The following is a 20332-nucleotide window of genomic DNA, read 5'->3' on the forward strand; positions in this document are numbered from 1 at the left end:
GACTTGTCTGCGTCTGCACATCGGGATGATGTGTACATGCCTTACCGCAGCTCTCGAACTCATGCTGGAGCTCACATCGCACCATATAGTAATCAGTCACCAGCATACTAGAGCAAAGGGGTATGAAAAAAAAAAGTTAATATCGTATCAAAAAATGAAGGCCTTAGGTGAAGAGACTGGAACTGAACACACTGGCCCTCCTTCCAAGGTACGGCATTACTAAAAGGGTAAACAACACAAAGAACTTTAATGTTACCCCCGGCGGTAAGGCCGACTGGAATAATTCTCCGCTTAACCTACTACTAAGTGATAGCATTCATCAGTAGTACACTGACGTATCGAAAACGTCGGAAGGCACTGATGTAGGCCGCGCACTAAACTTACACATGGGGTGTTTTCCGAGAATATTCCAAGCATATGTCTTTGCTATAACCCGATTTGTTGAAACAAATTTCCAACGTAACTGTCGCAATCAACATTTTGCTATACTTAGCAATAGACAAGTGGCAATAAAAGCGACGTCCTATGAGATCAAATCTCTATTAGTGCCGGAGTGTATAGAACGGCTAAATAGGCTATCGGCTTGGAACCGTGTGCACGTCATTTGGATGCCGGTGCAAAAAGGGTTAGCTGACAATATATTTACTGATGAACCGGAACCCTGTATTGCGGTGGATTCACATATTATAAAGGAGCTGCTCCGCAAGGACATCTCAGGAGCCGGAATCCTCTGAACATCTAATTCTAGAGAGCACAGCAATCTGTAGCCGCAGATTAAAGGCCTCTGGATCAATATTGTTGGTGGGTCTTTGTGGGCACAATAGATCCTGTTAACCAATGTTGTTGTTGTTGAAATTCAAGATCCGTCACGTAGACTCGAATGCGAGCCGAACTTCGTCATTCTTTAGTCGAGCCTTTACCTTTAATACTTTTACACAGTGGATAAATTCCTTTAACAATATCCAATGGAAGCGGAGTTAATACCATGCCCGCTGGGAACGATCAAAAGAGAGCTTTAAATGCATTTTGTACAAATAGCTCAAAGCAGATGGAAATCAATAATAAGCTGTAAGATAACAAAGCAGACTTGGCACAAGTATGACAAGAGTACTTATTAAATAGGTCAAGAAATAGTATATGCAGACTTACAGCAACTATAACGAGGCACTGGCCGTTTGCATGTGCTAAAAATAGGCCTGCTGTAGCAATCACTATCTCTATCAATCTCTATCTCTATCAATATCCAGCTCTATCACAAGCAGGACACAAAATATTTCAAGCCCATCAGGTACCAAACCTTGAATAGTTGTCCACAAAAGTAATAACGGACATAAGTAGTTTCATTGACAGCACCAAATAGTTTGAGCGAAACGATGGAACAGAATAGCAAGACTATAATCATCTATGATAGTGCTGCAAAATGGCGCATTCAGCGCTAATTGAGCCCATTGTAGGCAGCACTCCTACCTACCTACCTATCAATGGGGATTCAGGCTCATCATGTCCATCAGAGTGTTTGACTAATATCTGTATTGAGGCATATGAGAAAAGTATTTACTGTGATAGTAGATTTGAACTCAACACCTTGGTTATGAGGTCAATCCTAATGCGCGGTAAAACCTCCAACCCCTCGCGGCTACGACACATTACAATTGTACATACATTTGTACGTACGCAGCTCTAAACACAACTTGATTAACAATTCTTGCGCTAATATAACGTTTAACGTTAATTTAATCCAATAATCTAATTCAGAAGTGTGCAGCTCTTCATTGTAAGCGCTATATTTTCGACAAGTGGAATGTCGGTTTTACATTTTTTTCTTTTTTTATACCTACAAGGATGTGTTTTGAGTTTAAGGTGAGCAAAGGAGACAATACGAGTATAAGCCTGATTTAATAAAAAAAAATGTCAACAGCTCTGAGCAGGAAGTACACGCTTTGATTTTGGCTCGAGGTGGTTCCGAAGGTATACCAAATAAAAATCTAAAAGAAGTGGGTAGAATCTCATTACTAGCACGTACAATAACTGTATTGAATAGCTCAGATTTATTTGAACATATTTGGGTATCGACGGATAGTGATTCAATAGCGGAGGAAGCTACTAAATGTGAGTCAAGAACGATTAAAACGAAAATAATTTATAATAACTCGCACATCACTTATTAAGTAGTTATATCCTTTTTTATTAATTTACTTTTATGTAATAGTTGGTGCACTGGTGCACAAGAGAGACCCAATCTATGCACTGGATAATACTTCATCCTTGGAATCCGTTAAGGAATTTTTACAAAAACACGATAACGTCAACAGATTCGCATTATTCCAATGTACTTCCATATTTTTGAAAAATCAATATATAAACGATGCCTTAAACCGATTTATGACGAAGGATTGCGTGTTCGCCGTTACCAGGTACTTTTATGCACATACATAAATTTGCTTTCCGTACTAAGTTCATTGTATAATTCACATTATAGATCACATAAATTGCGTTGGCAAATCCGAGAAGACGAAGTTGTAGTGCCTTTAAATTTTAATCCAGCTCACAGACCTAGACGTCAAGATTGGCCAGGTGAATTGATAGAAACAGGGATGTTTTACTTTTCCACAAGGCACTTGGTAGAGGAAGAACAGAGGTTTCAAAATGACAAGTGAGTAAAACAGTAATAAGAATAAAAGCTCCAGTTTTAGACATTTTATTTTTATTTTTGGATTTATTTACTGAAAGCAGCCTAATTAAAAATGCACATAATATTTTTTCTGTATCAAGGTCTTTACTAATTTACTTTTGCACTTGTCCTCAATGCTCAAGAAGGATATTCAATTCTTTTTATTTTTGTGTGTGCCTAATGCCGTTTTCTCCTTCATCTTGATTTCTCTGACATTTTATGATTGTTGTAACATCGAGTCGAAACAAAATGTGGGTTCAAGTCGTTCTCCACTAAACATTTTTAACGGTAAGGGGTTGTATCTCTTCCTCAGCCACCATCAATCGGCATTGAATACTTTTAAAGTAGTATTCATTCGTAGTGTCTTGTGAATGTCATTGCTCTACTGATTTTAGAACATCTTGAAAAATATGAAATTAAGCTAAAAAAGGTTGAACTATTCGAGCAAAGTAACACGGCGGCTTAAATAAGTCGTAAGTTAGTGTAACATTTTAATCGTTCAAAGTCAAACATTTTTATGTTCTAGAAGAGGGTGATAAAATGACATCCCTTCTTATGTGAAGAGGTATTACACGAGTCTTAAACGGCCATTAACATAAGCTGTGGATACTAGTTGGCATGAAAATCTGTCGTTGATTTCGGAGATATTTGAGAGCTCAATTTTGTTGGTAATTTGGACCACGGTTTCCCTAACTGCTACTAGCTCGGCTTTATATTAACCATCTGGTGAAAGCTTTTTAAACATTTCACGGCATTAAACATCACCCAGACCTTATTATCAAGTTTGGAACGTGATCCTTTCCGCATAAACTTATTATTCGGCCAAATTTTGACTCAAGCGTAGACATTTTTTTTACCAAAGAACAGCAACATTTTTCAAAGTAGCTAGCGAATAAGGTTAAATATTCCCTGAAGAAAACTCAGCTTAGAGTTAAGAAGTCACTCCGTCTGTATATAGGGGAACTAGTCCATCAGTTTTTAAGCTATCGATCTAAAATTTTGCACTTGTCCTTTTCTCATTAAGAAGCTGCTCATTTGTCGGAACGGTCGATATCGGACCACTATAGGATATAGCTGCCATACAAACTGAACAATCGAAATCAAGTACTTGTATGGGAAACTTTTTCATTTGACGAAGTATCTTCACGAAATTTGGCATGGATTATTATTTAAGGCAATAATGCAACCTCCGAAGAAATTGTATAGATCGGATGAGCATATAGCTGCTATATTAACTGATCGATCGGAGTAAAGTGCTTGCATGGAAAACTTTTTCATTTGACGTGATATCTTCACGAAATTAGTCACGAGTTTTGTTTAAGGCAACAATGTATTCTCCGCAGAAATTGTTCAGATCAGATCACTATATAGCTGCCTTACAAATTGAACGATCGGAATCAAGTTCTGTGAAGGGTATTATAGCTTTGGTGCAACCGAAGTTAACGTTTTTTCTTGTTATATGTACAATTTTCATAAATACAAGAATGGTTATTGTCCCTTTTTATTTGTGCTAGCCCTGGCTGGGTTCGTTTCGTGTAATGTCAAATGTATTCTTGTTTATATATCCCATGCATTTTTAACTTTATTAAAAATATATGGTATACTTTTTTAATAACTAACAAATATTACCCTGACTCATTCACAGGTGTGGTGTAGTGGAAATCGATGCTGCTGACGCAATGGAGATCGACACATACACTGATCTTTTAGTCGCAGAATGTCTTATTCAAAACAAAACGAGTTGCAAAAATTCCTTCACTAATACAAATCTGTTTTGAGCATGTTACGAAAAAATATGCATTAAATAAATAAAAAGACAAATCAGCACATTTGAGTACTATAAAATATTTAAACATATTTTTTTATTATTATTATTTTTATTTATAAGCTTAAAGTAATAGTGTATAATAAATAATTTCATTTTCATATATCGTCATATAAATGTATGTACGTATTGTATGTATTTATGTATGTATGTATTTTTGTATGTTTGTCATGTAACTATTGTTATCGGTATTTACATATTGTATGCAACATATATGGGGTCAAGTTGATCAGCCAAAAAGCCATCACGTAAATGCATTCGTTGTTTTTCGCCGCGACTATTGATGGGCACAACACCTGTGAAATGAAGAAAGATTATGTATTATTTCCGTTGATTTACTTTAGTAGAGCATATAAGAAATAATTGAAAGTAAACAATGCAACAAAAAAAAACCTGCCTACGTGCAATGAGTCTCCGCATGACACTAACCACCTCTTTGCAAGCCCAACGAACCCCACTCATCTAACACCCTTTTCCTTATGGTCCGACCCCGTCGAAACAGCTCGTTTCCTGGGCCTCCCGTTATGACCTTGACCGCAACCAAACTTGAACTTATCACCCAAACGGGGACTAGGTAACCATTTCAAAAAAAAAACAACAACAAAAAAAAACGCTAACTTTGGCTACACCGAAGCTATAATACTTTTCATATTAAACTAAAGTATATCCAATATTATACGTTCGGTTAATTTTACATATTGAGCGATATATACGGTATAAGGCCAACCGGAAGTTTAAAAATCTTTCATTAGGTATATGGAAGATAGGTGTAATATTGACCCAATTTTATCTATTTTTGGCAATACTACATATAATTAACGGATAAATAGTGAGTTTCATGAAGGTATCCCACATACTATCACCACTCAAAAGGAGTAAAGTCAACCCGATGTTTGAAAATGCTGACATTAGTTATATGGAGGCTAAGGCAGGTTTTCACCTGATTTTGTCCATTTTAGGCACACAGATATACTGTTAGGAGAAAAACACGCTCACTTACTTTTATTAAGATACCTTACATATTGGCCGATATATGGGATATAAAGTCAGTCAGAAGTTCGAAAATTTTTCTATATTCTATATTATATATGGGGATAAGGGAATTATTGATCTGATTCAATCCAATTTCGGTGCACCGGCATACTATTATCAGAAAAGGATTCTCTCCGAATTTCTATAATATGGTATATCTCACAGATTTAGCGATATTTTGGATAAAATTTTCGCAATAGAGGGTGGGGTCCACATATTCGATACCTAGGAGCTTGGATAGTTGGTCAAGTAGGTCCTAAGAAGAGTTTTTACCTAAATATGGGCGGTGCCACGCCCAAAGTAGCGGCTCTAATAAAGCCCTCTAGTACCATCTCGGATGTAATTATTCGCATTTATTTATCGATTTACCGCACTTTAAGTAGTTTTTAACAAAACTGTTATATAGGGAATGGTCGTCATCCGATTTCACCCAATTCCACACCGTCGGTAACAGTGCTGTTTACCTTGTATGAATTTGGTTATTATAGCTTTAATGGTTTAGGAGATATGTACATTAAAGATGCCCCTCCCCAATGCGATTCCCCAGCTTTGTATCTTATTGTGGAGTTATGGCTATTTATTGGGTTTCGATTAATCGCGCTTTGTGCGCGTGGCAATAGTCCAATTACGCCCATCTATAATACCCACTTTCTTAAGGTGCCAAGAAACATGTGTAACAAATTTCATCAAGTTACAGCTTGCATAGACGGACGGGCAGACAGACACTCGAATTTCTCGCTGTTGTAGTGAATTACTCGTCTTTTTATCTTGATAATTTATATATATATTATATATAAACAACCGTTAGGTGAACAAAACTACTCTGTACTCTGAACAAAACTACTCTGTACTCTGTAGCAAAAAAGAGTATAATAATTACCTGGATCGACTACTACGACAACGCCAACAATCAATTGGTGTTCTTCTAAGACTGTATTAGTTACTAACGGTACCAAGTCCAATGCTTCAGATTCATTGCCATCTAGCTCAACAACAACAACCAATAAATTGGTCCAGGTGAAGACAGCACTGTAAACAAATAATTTTTTTTTTGTTTGTTAATGACATATACACATACAAATATAAAGCAATATATGCAAACATACCACTCAGCGATTTTTTTATGACACCTCAACACCGAATTTTCTATATCAATGGGATGATAGTTCATGCCACGCAATGTAATGACCTCATCCAAAGCGCCCACCACATAAACAGCATCGTGTAGCTCCTGATCATTGACATTAGTTATTGAGCTGGGATCACCGCTGATGCTGGGCGCTTGCGGTCCCGTCGACATCGAAGAGAAATTCAAGTGTAACTGACTCATCGAATTGAGCGATTCATTGTCGCTATCACGGCTAGCCACACTGGGCGTGGTTTCGTCTAAAATCGAAACGGCTTGCGAGCATTCGGTGCGTCGCAAGAAGCCCAAGTAGCCAGTACGTGCGTAGACTTCGGTTGTCGCGCCGGTCACTAGTTTCGCATTGAAATGATCGTTATAGTCGGTTTCATCGCCATAAATGGTGAAGTAACCATTAGCGTTGTGTGGTGATTGCACCTGGAAATTATTACAAAATATATATTTATATTGAAAATTAAAACACTTTTTTTTGTTTTAAATGCACTCACCCAAATCTCACCCAAGTGCGAGTCTCCACAGTGTCCCTTCGTCTCCGGATTGGCAATGATCACTTTCACGCCAGGCAACAGTTTGCCCGATTCGATGAGACACAATGAGTTCGGTGCACCGCGCTCCACCAGCGCCACACGGTTATTGCGCAACGCACGCAGATCTACATAGACCTGTGCGCTCTCCGCCGAGCTGGCGCCTTGTACACAAATTGCTGGATTGACCCGACAACCAAACGAGGTGGACACACAGCGCGTATTCAAGCCGAGCGCTTGGAAGAGTTTACAAAATTGTTGTGTCAATTGTACGCGCGGACGCTCCTCAGCCACCACCACGCATGTGCGCACACAACGCAAGTCGACGTTACGTTGCTTGAGCATCGGTATGGAATTGCTGAGCGCTTTTGTGCACAACTCGATGACGCCATACGAACAGAAGGTGTCACGCACACGATAATGCGATAGTGTGGATAGCCACAAACTGGGATTCGTTTCGACTTCGTAGGGTGCAATGAGTATCGAATGATGACCGCTATACACACCAATTAAGGTCCACATAGCGAAGCCCAGACCACAATATGGATCCAGGCAGAGAGCAACGTGACGTGAAGGATATAATTCGCAGGCTAATTTCAAACTTGCGCAAAGACTAGAAAGAGAACTAAAAGAAAGAGCAAATACCAGTAGTGTTGGTTCAAAATATATTTTTTCACAAAAAAAAAACATAACAATAATAAAAAAAAAAATAGTAATTAAAAATGAAATTAAATAAAAAAAACTATTTGCTACTGCTTACCGATGCGTGATGTTAACACCACTTAAGCGTCCACAAGTGGATACACTAAAGTCCAAGTATGCCGTCGAGTCTAACGGTGCATTCGCAATTGACATTAATTTCCGTTTTGGATTGTCATCAATGTCCAATATGGGTGGCCAGGTCTTCGGATCGATGGAGGCAGCTGCTTCGCGTGATTTCAGCAATTTTATTATCGGTTGTATAGACAGCACAATAACACTCTTCGAGACATCAACAATCATGCGTACAGTTGGTAGGGTCGTTATAAGATTTTGTGGATGTGGTGGTCGTATAGTGATTGGAATAGCAGCCAAATAGAGACACCCATAGAAGGCGCACAATAAATCCAAGCCGGGTGGAAATATTAAAGCTTATTTTAAGGAAAAAATAAAAATGAGGTTATGTAAATTATATCTCTGTAAATTTAACTATATAAATACATCAAAATAAATATACGGATATGTATTTCCATAATTCCTACAAATTCGAAACCACTCGAGGGTTCTTTTGAAGTTTAGACACAATAGTTCGATTTAATGGAGAAATTTTTAGGAATATTGGGAACCTCAATATATTAATGGGAAAAACTATTTATATATGTGTTTCCAATGGAAAGTATTAAAGAAACTTTTACTTTATAAGTGAGGTTGAAATTTTTCGAGAAATCTTCAATATTTTAAACCTGAATTGCCACTAAGTTTAAGTTAAGTCTATCCTGTATGGTCAATTGAATGATTATATAGTCTACGTAAAATTAGGAAAGAATTTTATTTTTGGTAAAAATCTTCATAAATTAAAATTATTAAAAATATTATGTTTATTTCAGGTTAAACATTAGAAAACTTAAAACGAATACAGAAGTAAATGTAGAATTACGTTACTGCAGGATGGCCAACGCAAAAGCATGCATTGTTTTATCCCTTTGTTTTTGGTGCTCAGTCCAATAAATAAATTTGTTTTTTGATATTTTAGAAACTAATAAAAAAACGAGCTTTAACCCCGCTGTTGTCATGTAACGAGTGAACCTTGAATTTAACAAAAATTTAGTTGACAATTCAACTTCAAAACTTACCAACATGATCACCAGGTTCAATACGTCCTCGTTCCTGCAAAAGAGCAGCTATTTTCTCAGATCGTTTATGCAATTCGGAGCATGTCAAAGTCTTCGCAATAGCACCTTTAAAAGAAATATATATTTTTACATCAATACAAAATGGATAACATGTATATACATATATATTATATGTATAGCTAAGCACTTTACATATATTATAATTATGATAATTTTTAAGAATATAATGCTCGTTATATGGAATTTAATGATATACCACATATAAAAAATAATATATTACATATTCTGTCCACAAAATATTATACCAAAAACAAATAATTTTTTGTAATTTTCTTTAGCAATTTGGTGTTATAATTATTAGACGAGTAGAAATTAAAAAAAAATAATTCAGTTTCACCACCATCTACAGATACATATGTATTTTTTACCCACTGTTCGATATGATAAAATTATTTGAACGAAACATGCCGCTTTACCGCAGCAGCGACGATATAACATATGTATTTATATATCATCATTTCCAACCAAAAAAATGTTTTGCCTTTTATTGTGGAGCTTAATTATGGCAATTTATTTCAGTGGTCCGATTACGCCCATCTGCAATACCAACCGTCTTACGGTACCCGGAAACATGTGTACAAAGTTTCATAAAGATATCTCAATTTTCACTCAACTTACCGCTTGCACAGACGGACGGAAGGACAGACAGTCACCGGATTTCAACGCGTCTCTTCATCCTATACATAACCCTATATCTAACTCAATTAGTTTTAGGTGATACAAACAACCGTTAGGTGAACAAAACTATTATACTCTGTAGCAACATGTTGCAAGATTATAATAATAATAATAAAGAAGGATGATAGGTAGTTCACATATTATGATAAATTAAGACTCACCTTTCGAATTCAATAATGTAAAAATTATATGATCCGGTGAGGTATTTGCACGCCAACGTAACACGCCAGTTATTAATTGATGCTGAAAGTATAGTTTTTTTCAGCAAGTGAGTTTTTAATGAAACCATTTTTTTTTATTCCACAATTCTGCAAAGACTTACCTTACGTTCATTCTCCTCGGACAAGCCGATGTCCCGTCCTTGCGCGATGGCTAAACGGTTGCCCTGCACTAAATTCCCAACCATCACTGAGGCTGGCCCAACAGACGTGTCTGTAATACCACATCCAGATGAGCTTATTTTTGCAGTTGTAGTTTGCACACCTTTTTCATGTTAGTACATTTTTTTTGTTTTTAATTGGATTTAAATTATAACAATTTCATTCATTTCAACCAATTCGTTTATACATATATGCATGATAAATAAGTTACAGTGTAACATTGCAGTATATCAGTATATTATTGAATTTATATTATTATTATTGTTTTTTTTTTTTGTTTTTTTTTTTTTGTAAATACATAAACATATATTGTTTTGTGTTAATCATAGCAATAGCAGTAGTGGTAGTGGTAATGGTAGTAGTAGTAGAAGTGTAGTTTGGTGGTTGGTTATGTTTTCAAGTGTGTACAATGTTGATTATGGTTGCATCAAAGTAATGGTTTCGAAAAGAGGCAGCATAATGAAGAAAAGAAAAATAATTATATTTTTTTATAATAATAATAAAAGCATTATTAAGACAATTAAAGTTTTTTTTTCAACTCTTCTTTGTTTAATATACACAGTAAAATTAATGAAATGATTGTGAATATGACAATGAACCGATGAGAAGAATATATAGTAACATAGTAGATGAACCCTTTGATTAAATGCGGCAACCAAGTCATAAAATTAATGACGTAAACAATTTTGAAGACACAAATATATAGAAAATTTTAGTGTAAGTATAACATACACATGTGCATACATATATACTCAGTTTATTGCTTGGTTATTATGTAATTGTATTGTTGTCGTTGCAGATTTTTAAATGCGTTTTACAGAAAATTTCCAAAAAAATTAAAAGGCATTTTGATAAATTTGACTGCAAATTCGCATAGTTGTGGAAAACTAAATGGTGTCAGAGTTCTGATTGCTCATTTGGTATATTTGAAAGGTTCTTATTTAAAAAATGTTGAATTTAAAAAATGATTTGAAGAAAAAAACGATAAAAAAATCGATTTTTTTGGTGGATTTAGTAGTTGTTATATTATCCGAAAATTAATTTAAAATTAACAATATGTTATGTAACCAGGGTTGCGAATGTTTTAATTAATTTTCGGATAACAAATTAAAAATTTCATTTTTTATTTTAACAATAAAAATTTTAAATTTAAGTTTTAATCCTAAACATTTTGGATTAAAAAATGAGAAAATATTTTTTTAATTTAAAAATTGGAGCAACAAATAATTTTTTTTTCCAAATTATAAGCTGGAATGAAACGATTTACTTATTTCTAACTAAAACGCTTTAATTAAAAGCAACTAAATACAAACAAGGAAAAAAGTGCAAAATTATATTTATATTTTTTTAAATAAGCTTTTCTTTTCAAAATATAACCAAAATGGTAAAACACAAAGTATGCATGCGCAAAAAAATTTAAACTCTAAAGAAACCTGATTCGGTATTTGGGATTAAATATTGTACATATTTAAAAATTATTTTTAATTAAGGTTTAAATTCAATTATTTTTTTAATGCATTATTTGCAACCCTATATGTTGTTACGGTATATACATATATGTAAGTATGCGTAAATTTACAATTTTTGTTTTGCTTTTGTTTCAAAGGAAACAAGAAAAATAAGACGGTTATATAATTGAAATGGAAAAACGCGTAAAAAAATAAGTAATTATAAAAAAACGGCTTAGCAAAACGGGGATCTAGACGACTTGACATTTCAATGCACAATAAATCCAAACTAAATAAATACATACAAAAAAGTTCAAAAGTTCGAAAAATCAATCTACAAATACAATTCAAAAAATATAAACTACAGAGCTTTACATTCCTAAATTGTAAAACAATGGATAAAAGCGAGAAGTATACTTAAATTTAAATGTTGTATATTTAAATAAGGTTTTAAAATTATTTTCTTCTGATGAAACTTTTTAAAATAAAAAATTTTCAAACAAAAAATTTAACGCCTTTAGTTTTTGTTTTTGAAAAGGAAAATCCTTCAATATTTCTAATAACAAATATATTGAAATAATTTTTAAAGTGTAAGAAAGTTTTTTATTGCTCACTTGCTTAAATTTTTTACTAAAAAAAAATATTAGAAATCAAATTAACATATAAATAATGAAAATACCTTTTTATTACGGCATCGACATACAACCAAATTAAAAAAATATACACCTTAAATTAAATTTTTTGAACCCTTTCCAATATGAACATAAATATCGATTTTTGAAATCACCAAATTTTAAATGTTAACAACCCTCTTTTTATTATATACACACACATACACATACAATAGTGTAATACAATGTGTTATGCATAAATTTAACTTTCATCACTGTTGATACTTTTGCATATATGTATGTATGTATAATTGTGACTTTGTTAAGTTGCATGTTACTTGTGCCCAAATAATAAATTTCTAAAGCTATATAAAGAGCCGGGAGAGTATTTCACACAAGCCCAAAGCAGCTCAAAAGAGCTCATGAATCGGCGGTTCTGACAAATGATCAGTTTCTTGGGGAGAAAAGGACGTGTGCATAGTATCAGTTCGATATCTCAAGAACTAAGGCAAGAGTTCGCGTATATACGGACAGACACACGGACATGGCTATATTGTCTCAGCTCGTCACGCTAATCATTTATATATATTTCTTAAAAGGACTCCAATATCTCCTTCTGAGTGTTACAAGCTTCGTAGCAAATTTAACATACCCTGATCAGGGTGTCACTGAACAATTTATACTTCTGCAACTTGCAAGAATCAAAGCCCGGGAAATTCCTTCTTTATATTAAAAAATATTGCGAAAGAATTAAACATCCATTATTCGATGAAATTGTGAATAAATTACAATCAAATTTGGTATCTTCTTGATTTATGTACATTGAAGGCCATAAACTTAGACTCAGTTTAATTTATAATTTTAGTTCGCGCCAGCCAAAATTATATTTAAAACACCTTCAAATGAGTAATATGTATGTGATATTAACTCGACCGAAAAGGTTAAATTTAATATATATTGAATTGATGTGGAAAACGTCAATTACAGGATCGAAGTGTGTTAGGCGTATGAGGTTTAGACCAAGGTATAGATCAATTCCATCATCATTCAGCGCCAAACCAGATAATTTTTAAGAGAACTTGTTCATTTAAAGATTAAAGATCACATTTTGACCAACCTGAACGTTTTAAAGTCAGGTAAAAAGATGGAAGTCATTATATGGGGTATTTTTGGGTCATTGAACGACATGTTTGGCATAAAACTTGTTAGAAAAACGAAAATCATTATACGTAGTATATGGAAGTTGAGGGTAGTATTGGCCCGATTTTATCTATTTTTGCCAAAACCACATACTATTAACATGCCACAAACTTATAAAATGTTCGACAATCCTGATATTAATGATATGGGGGCTAGGTCACGTTTTCACCCAATTTTATCCTTTTTTTAGGAAGTTCGAAAATCTTTATATTAGGTATGGGGGTGCTTAGGGAAGTATTTCCTCGATTCAACCCATTTTTGACATGCAGACATATTAGTATTAAAAAAGGATCCTATCTGAATTTTAATTATATATCTCACACATTGAATGATATTTTCATTAAAAAGTCAACTATATAACTACTAGGGTCCATATATTTGTTGCCTAGAGGCTTGAACAGTTTTGGTTCGATTTGCACAATTTTAGTCATTAAAGAACCAGATGGAAATTAGAATCGTGTTATATGGGAAGTAGGCATGGTTGTAGTCCGATTTTGCCGCTTTTCGCAATGTAACATAGGAATGTCAGTAGAATGTTATATACCGAAGTCGGTCAATTAGATCCCGAGATATGGGAAGAGGACTCTCCACAGCTTCTAGAACACTTATCAAAATTTTTTTACGAAATAAAAATTTTAACTCGAAATTTACTTTAAAAATGAGTAGGAAATTTTCGTTTTTTATAATCTACAAATTTTACCCTCAGGTTAAGTAAAAAAAAAAAAAATTCGCTCCACCCTAATACATGTATATATAACTCCTATCTACATATCTCTACAAACAACCGTTAGGTGAACAAAGCTATCTGGAGCAGCATGTTGCAAGAGTATAAAAATATTTCGCAGTTGTTGCAACAGATCAACAAGTTGCACCACTTGTCAAATAGTAGTAGTTTGGGTAGTTTTGGTATAAGGATAATAACTTTTTTTTCGTTATCTGGCAGATCAACTTAAAAAGCGGGTAGAAGAAAGCTATTTCTACCGGTCATTTAAAGCTTAACCAATAGAAACTATTTACTTTTGGGCACAAAGCAGTTTTTGGCAATTGTTTTAGTATGTGAAACCTTTTGTTTGCGTAAGTGTTGGTTTGCAATATACTGTTTGAGTTGTATAGATTTCTTATAAAAAAGAGGTTTTGTGCCGCACCAGCAAAAACTCACCTTGATGTATTTCACGTGGCTTTGGTAGATTAGTTACACATGTGTGTGGACACATTAGCACATTAGCTGGATGCAGCGAACCCTCTAGGAAGCGACGACGCGCCTCGCACAAGTGAATGCCGCCCAATGGAGTTTTCGGCAAATGATTTGGTGGCACGAGCGCTAAACAGTATATACCCACTTGGTGTATGGAATCGACAGCTTGTAATACACGTGACATCCATTGGAAACTTTCCTCTTCGGAGCAATCTGGACGCTGTTCGGCGATAACACAAACACGTTCATCTCGCAACACTTTAATACTGAAAACGGCAATGCGCCCGCGATATATGAAACGCATAGGTTCCACAGCTAATACTGTAGCGATAATATCGTCTGCATTATGCTTTCGTCCCGTTACAGTCATTAAACCGTCGCGTGAACCGCACACGAACACCAAACCGCCCGGTCCGAGGAAACCTAATAGACCCGAACGCACATAATACTCATCACTGATCGGTTTAAATGTAGATTCATCTTTTGTTGTATCCGGGTCTTCGAGTAATGGCTGCACTTTGAATGTCGTATTGGTTAGACCGTCTAAACCGAAATAGGCGATACCCGTTGAACCGCTGGTAACACAAATTTCGCCAACTTGATCGGTTTTACATAACACTGGTAGCCCCTCCGAACGCACCACCACCATTTGTGCAGCGGGCATAACTTGCCCGCAATCTTGCAGTGTCAGCGATGTTAGTGAGTCTTCGCTATCCACACGCACCACACCATGCGACAAAGCTGCCATTGATAATACACCACGTCCGGTTGCTGACTGACTAAAACCGGTCGAAGAGCGTCCAGGACGACGCAGAGATACTGTGAACACTTCTGAACTACTGGCACATGGACAGATCGCATCCGAACGCAAACCTTTCGACTGGAACACATTTAAGAATTGATCACATGACGAAAGCGACCATGGATTAGCGCCATCAGCAACAAGTAGCATACGCAGCGATGACAAAGAAATGTCTTTATGATCTTTTGTAGCCAACAGACCCCAATGCAAGTCACGACTCTTCACCAGACAACAGGAAGCACGATGTTTAGTGATAAGTTGCATCCATGATGAGGGACGCAATTTCATCAAAGCATAAGGTATAAATAGCACATGCATTCCATTTAACACTGAGGTGAGTACAGCGTGCCATAAGCCAACTTCGCGCTTAAAATCCAGCACACAAACTATGGTTTCACCTTCGGTGTAGTGGCAAGCCATGGTGAGCGCGCGACAATGGTTCATCATAGCCAAACGTGTAACAGTGACACCTTAAAAAATAAAGTAAAATTAATATTTCACTAATGCTTTCTTAGGTCGCGCTGTATCCACTATAGGAACAATTCATTTCTCAACCATTTGTAATCATACATACCCATTACACTGCCCTCCTTGTCGGTTGTATACTCAATGTATGCTGTGGCCGAGTCCTCAATACGTATGTTACCAACATTGAAGTCTTTTGGTGGTTTTGGCAGATGTTCAGTTACAAACCACTGTAGGCGTGGCCAGCCCTTCAACTTAGCTATCTCACCAGTGGCCGATTTTGGCAAACCTTTCAGGCACGCCTCAGAAGTCAACGCCACCGTAATACCACATGAACTAAGCAGAAAGCCTACCTGTTGTGGCGGTGTATCAGAACTAGAGAGCGGCAACTCGATTGGCAGTGGTACAAGACCGCGAAACATGCAGCCATACCAAGCAGTAATGAAACTGCAAATTTAAAAATAATATTATAACAAAGTTTATGAAAATTACAACAGTTTGTTAACCTCAATGGGTCGTTGTTTGGGTAAACCAAAGCCACGCGATCACCGGGCTTAAGTGTAATCTGTTCTGGGCCCTTACTGAAGATTTTCGTTGATAATGCATATGCAATTTTTTGTGCGCGTGACAATAATTTTCCATATGTTAATGTAGTGGTGATTTTTCCATTCGGATCTAGTACCGTCGCCATAGGCGATTTAAATGAGTTCGCACCATAACGCTGCAGTGCCGCCTCCAATGAACGTGGCAGACCCGCTGCCACCGCCAATTGTTCACCCTGTACAGCGGTCATAATACTACCCTCGGGTTTCGGTGCATTTGGATCTTTGGGATTTGCGGCGATTTCGAGTTCGATATCGTTATCTTCGTAAAATTCGGGTAATGGTCGCCGCTTAGGACGTTTTAGCGTATTGAGCAACTGCTGAATTTTAGCTGATACTTTCCAACGGCCATTCGTATCCGATTCGCCAAGATCGGTTTGTGAGACATTCACATAGCGCGTCACACGATCTGCGGCATGGCGAGTATTATTGAATTGTGTAATATCTGGTGCGGCATCTGTAAAAATAAATTTTATTTGTATTGTCACTATGTAAATTGTTTGAGTCAAAAATTAAATTATTATATTTTTATTAAAATATTTCTAATTACATGGCTTGTGCTTCTCTTTGCTATCAGTGAAATCAGTATTTTCTTTCATATAAGCTGTTGGTGGCGACTCCGTGCTGGATGTATCTGAAGTTGGCTGCGTAAGTGATAATTAAATTATTTTATGTTTTTTCAAAATATTAAGCAATTAATTTACCAGTGGGGGCAAATTCTGTGGTGGTCGCCGTTCAGGGTATTTATGCTTGTTTTGGGCCCCACCCATTGATGAGTCTCGAATGGGTGGTTTTATAATTGGCTCCATAATATTGCTAACGTGATCACGCGGATAATTATACTCCTTGTCGGGAGAAATTGTTTCCTCAGGAATGGATTCTTCATCCGTTGATGAATCTAAATATTATTAATTAAATTAAATATATAATTTGGTAAATTTTCATTGTTGCATGATCTCGAGCAAAATGCATCCGCTCACCAATATCATCATTATTGCGGTCCGGACTTCGATTGAGCACAGAACTTCTCTTTGATGGCATTGGCAAACTAGGCTTTGGCCGTGTTTTCAGTGCTGCAAGCGCTTGTTGCACAGCCTCTTGTCGCACTTCTAAACGTACATTTTCGACAAGTATATCAGCTTTGTTATTGCCTCCATACTGTAGATTAATACTAGATTAACTTACCGGAATGATAACGTTTTTCATTGTGTGTAATCTTTCGCTGTGTACGTCGTTGCCTACTATGTTGATGGCTTGACTCGGATCTCTCTATGTGGCCACTACCACTGCCACCACCACCACCACCACTACCCATCGAATGGTGGCTGCCTTCTGACTTTTTAGATGCATTGGAATGTCTTTGATGAGATGATGGTAGTGAGGGAACTTCAGTTACATAACTGTATCCCTCACTTGATACTAAGGCTCCATCTTTCACAGTCTTTGGATTTTGCGGTTGCGGCGTTTTAATATTATAGTAAGGAGGCATGGGTTTGTCACATTTATCCACATCTTTCAGCACCTCATTTCCTATTTTATGAAAAAAGGAAAGTCAATAAAATAGTAACTAACATTTTGTGAGTGTGTAAATAATTTTTTTTATAATGCATAATAATTATAAATTTTATTATTACATATCTGTTTTTAATATTTTTAAATAAACAAAAAATTATAATAAATCTAAACGCAATAAATACATATTAAATGTGTCTAGCATATTGCTTGTACATATTCTCTATTTTTCAAATTACCCGTGCATATATATTATATATGTGTGTACATATGTATAAGTTTATAAAGCATTCACTTTTTTTTGGGCTTATACACACAATAACAATCAAATGCGGCAATATTGCTTCCTTGAAAAAAATATTTTTCGATTATATTTGTTTCCTAATACGCGTTCTAAGCAATTTATATTCAAAAACGATAACTATTTTTGATCGCTTAGTTTATATGATATCTATATGCTATAGTGGTCCGATCTAAACAATTTCTTCGGAGATTGTGCCATTGTCTTGGACAATAATCCGTGCCGAATTTCGTGATGACATTTTGTCAAATAAAAAAGTTTTCCATACAATGACTGGATTTTGTTCGACCAGTTTCTATGGCAGATATATGCTGAAGTAGTCCGATCTGAACAATTTCTACGGAGATTATATTTTTGCCCTAAATGTTGGCAATAATCTGTGCGAAATTAGGTGAAAAGATTTGAAAAGTGAAGAAATTTTTTTCCATACAAGGACATGATTTTGATCGTTCATTTTGTATGGCACCTGTATGCCATAGCGGTTCCGACAAATGATCAGCTCATGGGGAGAAAAGTACGAGTGCAAAGTTTTATATCGGTATCTCATAACTTAATATACCCTGATAAATAGATATTTTATATACACGAATGACACACCTACTATACATATATATTTATGCCCATAATGTATTAAACATAAAAAACAATAACAATCGGGGAATTGCGCGAAAACATTATTTTCTAGCAAAAAAAAATATTCCTCTATTATATTTGTTTCTTATTACGCATTCTCTAGCAAATTATATTAAAAAACGGTAGCGATTTTCAAGCTTAATTATAATTAAAAAAGCATCGTTTGATGGAGTACTAAACTCACAAAGAAATACGCTAACCAATAGTCAAATAGTGTTCAATATATTGTTACGATACTTTAAAGTGACTCATGAAGCAAAACAAAAAAGAACACAAAAAACCAAATAACTTCCATTCGGCTAATTACTTTAATATTTCAAGCTATCTTTTTTCATTAATGAGAAAAAGTCTCACCTTCATTTGTCGGTATTAAAAACGGTTGCAACAACTTTGCTCGCTTCTTTTCATATCCCTTTTGTGTTATGTCGCCTGAAAAAGAGTAAGCATTTATAAATCAAAGCAAATAAAAAGTTACAAAGTTATATGTACGTACATACATATGTGCCTATATGTATGTATGTATGTATTTAAAACGAAAGCTAAGACGCCGGTTCTAATGTCGAAGCATAAAAAATAAATCAATTGGCTTATTTAATCTCGACCATGCATGTAAATGTACATGAACAAGTACTAGATTACAATAACATATAGGTATGTACTAAAACCGATATGTATACATAATAGGAGACTTGATTAACATGGTACGCATATCACACCAAGTAGACAAAAGAGCAATTGAATGCAACTCCTATTAGGGCATATATGTACGTATAGGATTATAAGTAATATAGAACTTAATGCAAAGGAAAGAATATAGTCAACAAACCTTCAGATAATTCCAAATCTAGCTCAGCCAACTTTTCGCGTACATCAGCAGGAAGCGCTGCGAAATTTTCCAACAAATTCGCAGACATTTCTGCGTTATTTATTACTCTATTTTCTTTGTACCGTTCTTTTTTTTTAGATTTGTCGTATCCCACCCTTAAAAATACAGGACGTAGTCCTGTCGACAAAATGTTCCTATCGTATATTATTCACTTGATAGCGATTTCACTGACAAAACCACTTTGCACATAATCACAATGAATTGTACGCTGATTGACCCCAAAATTACTATTGATCACAAAAATTATTTAATTTTTTCCAATGCCATACAGACACAATACACAAGCTCTGTAAAACTCTTGTCAGTTTTAAATCCTAGGTACATAAAATATCATTCATATCCACACAAATACTCGTAGACGGAGCAATTGGACATTGGATGGTTGCCCAACCCCGATGATTCAACTTGGACACAGAAAACACATTCAGTAATTATTCAAAAACATTTACTGTTAGTCGCTTATTCACATAACTCTTTATGGATAAATGCTCCACTTTCATTTATTACTTTGTAACAACGAACTATATTAAA

The 20332-nt window shown here is 35.4% G+C and overlaps 2 protein-coding genes across 3 annotated transcripts; one reads left to right on the top strand and one right to left on the bottom strand.

Annotated features, from left to right (window-relative positions):
• Positions 1-1700: 1700 nt before the first annotated feature.
• Csas (CMP-sialic acid synthase) lies at positions 1701-4518 on the top strand. Its single transcript, XM_036360533.2, has 5 exons — positions 1701-1860; positions 1919-2109; positions 2210-2414; positions 2480-2653; positions 4317-4518. The coding sequence occupies exons 1-5, from the start codon at positions 1802-1804 to the stop codon at positions 4447-4449; spliced, it is 762 nt and encodes a 253-aa protein (XP_036216426.2). The 5' UTR covers positions 1701-1801; the 3' UTR covers positions 4450-4518.
• Positions 4501-20332, bottom strand: DIP2 (disco-interacting protein 2). Of its 2 annotated transcripts, none has more exons than XM_036360475.2 (17): positions 19742-20332; positions 19270-19344; positions 17655-17999; positions 17450-17578; positions 17174-17367; positions 17020-17113; positions 16374-16926; positions 15977-16314; positions 14565-15872; positions 10089-10198; positions 9928-10009; positions 9029-9133; positions 7957-8326; positions 7161-7821; positions 6635-7089; positions 6409-6557; positions 4501-4792 (listed from the first exon to the last, which is right to left on the bottom strand). In XM_036360475.2, exons 1-17 carry the CDS (start codon positions 19827-19829, stop codon positions 4689-4691), a joined length of 5160 nt encoding a protein of 1719 aa, XP_036216368.1. In that variant the 5' UTR covers positions 19830-20332; the 3' UTR covers positions 4501-4688. The 2 variants fall into 2 exon arrangements, with proteins under 2 accessions (XP_036216368.1, XP_036216367.1); XM_036360474.2 differs by having other exon boundaries at positions 10089-10249.

The sequence above is a fragment of the Bactrocera oleae genome, chromosome 6 (genome assembly GCF_042242935.1).
Source record: "Bactrocera oleae isolate idBacOlea1 chromosome 6, idBacOlea1, whole genome shotgun sequence".
In the NCBI taxonomy this organism is placed as follows: Eukaryota; Metazoa; Arthropoda; class Insecta; order Diptera; family Tephritidae; genus Bactrocera; species Bactrocera oleae.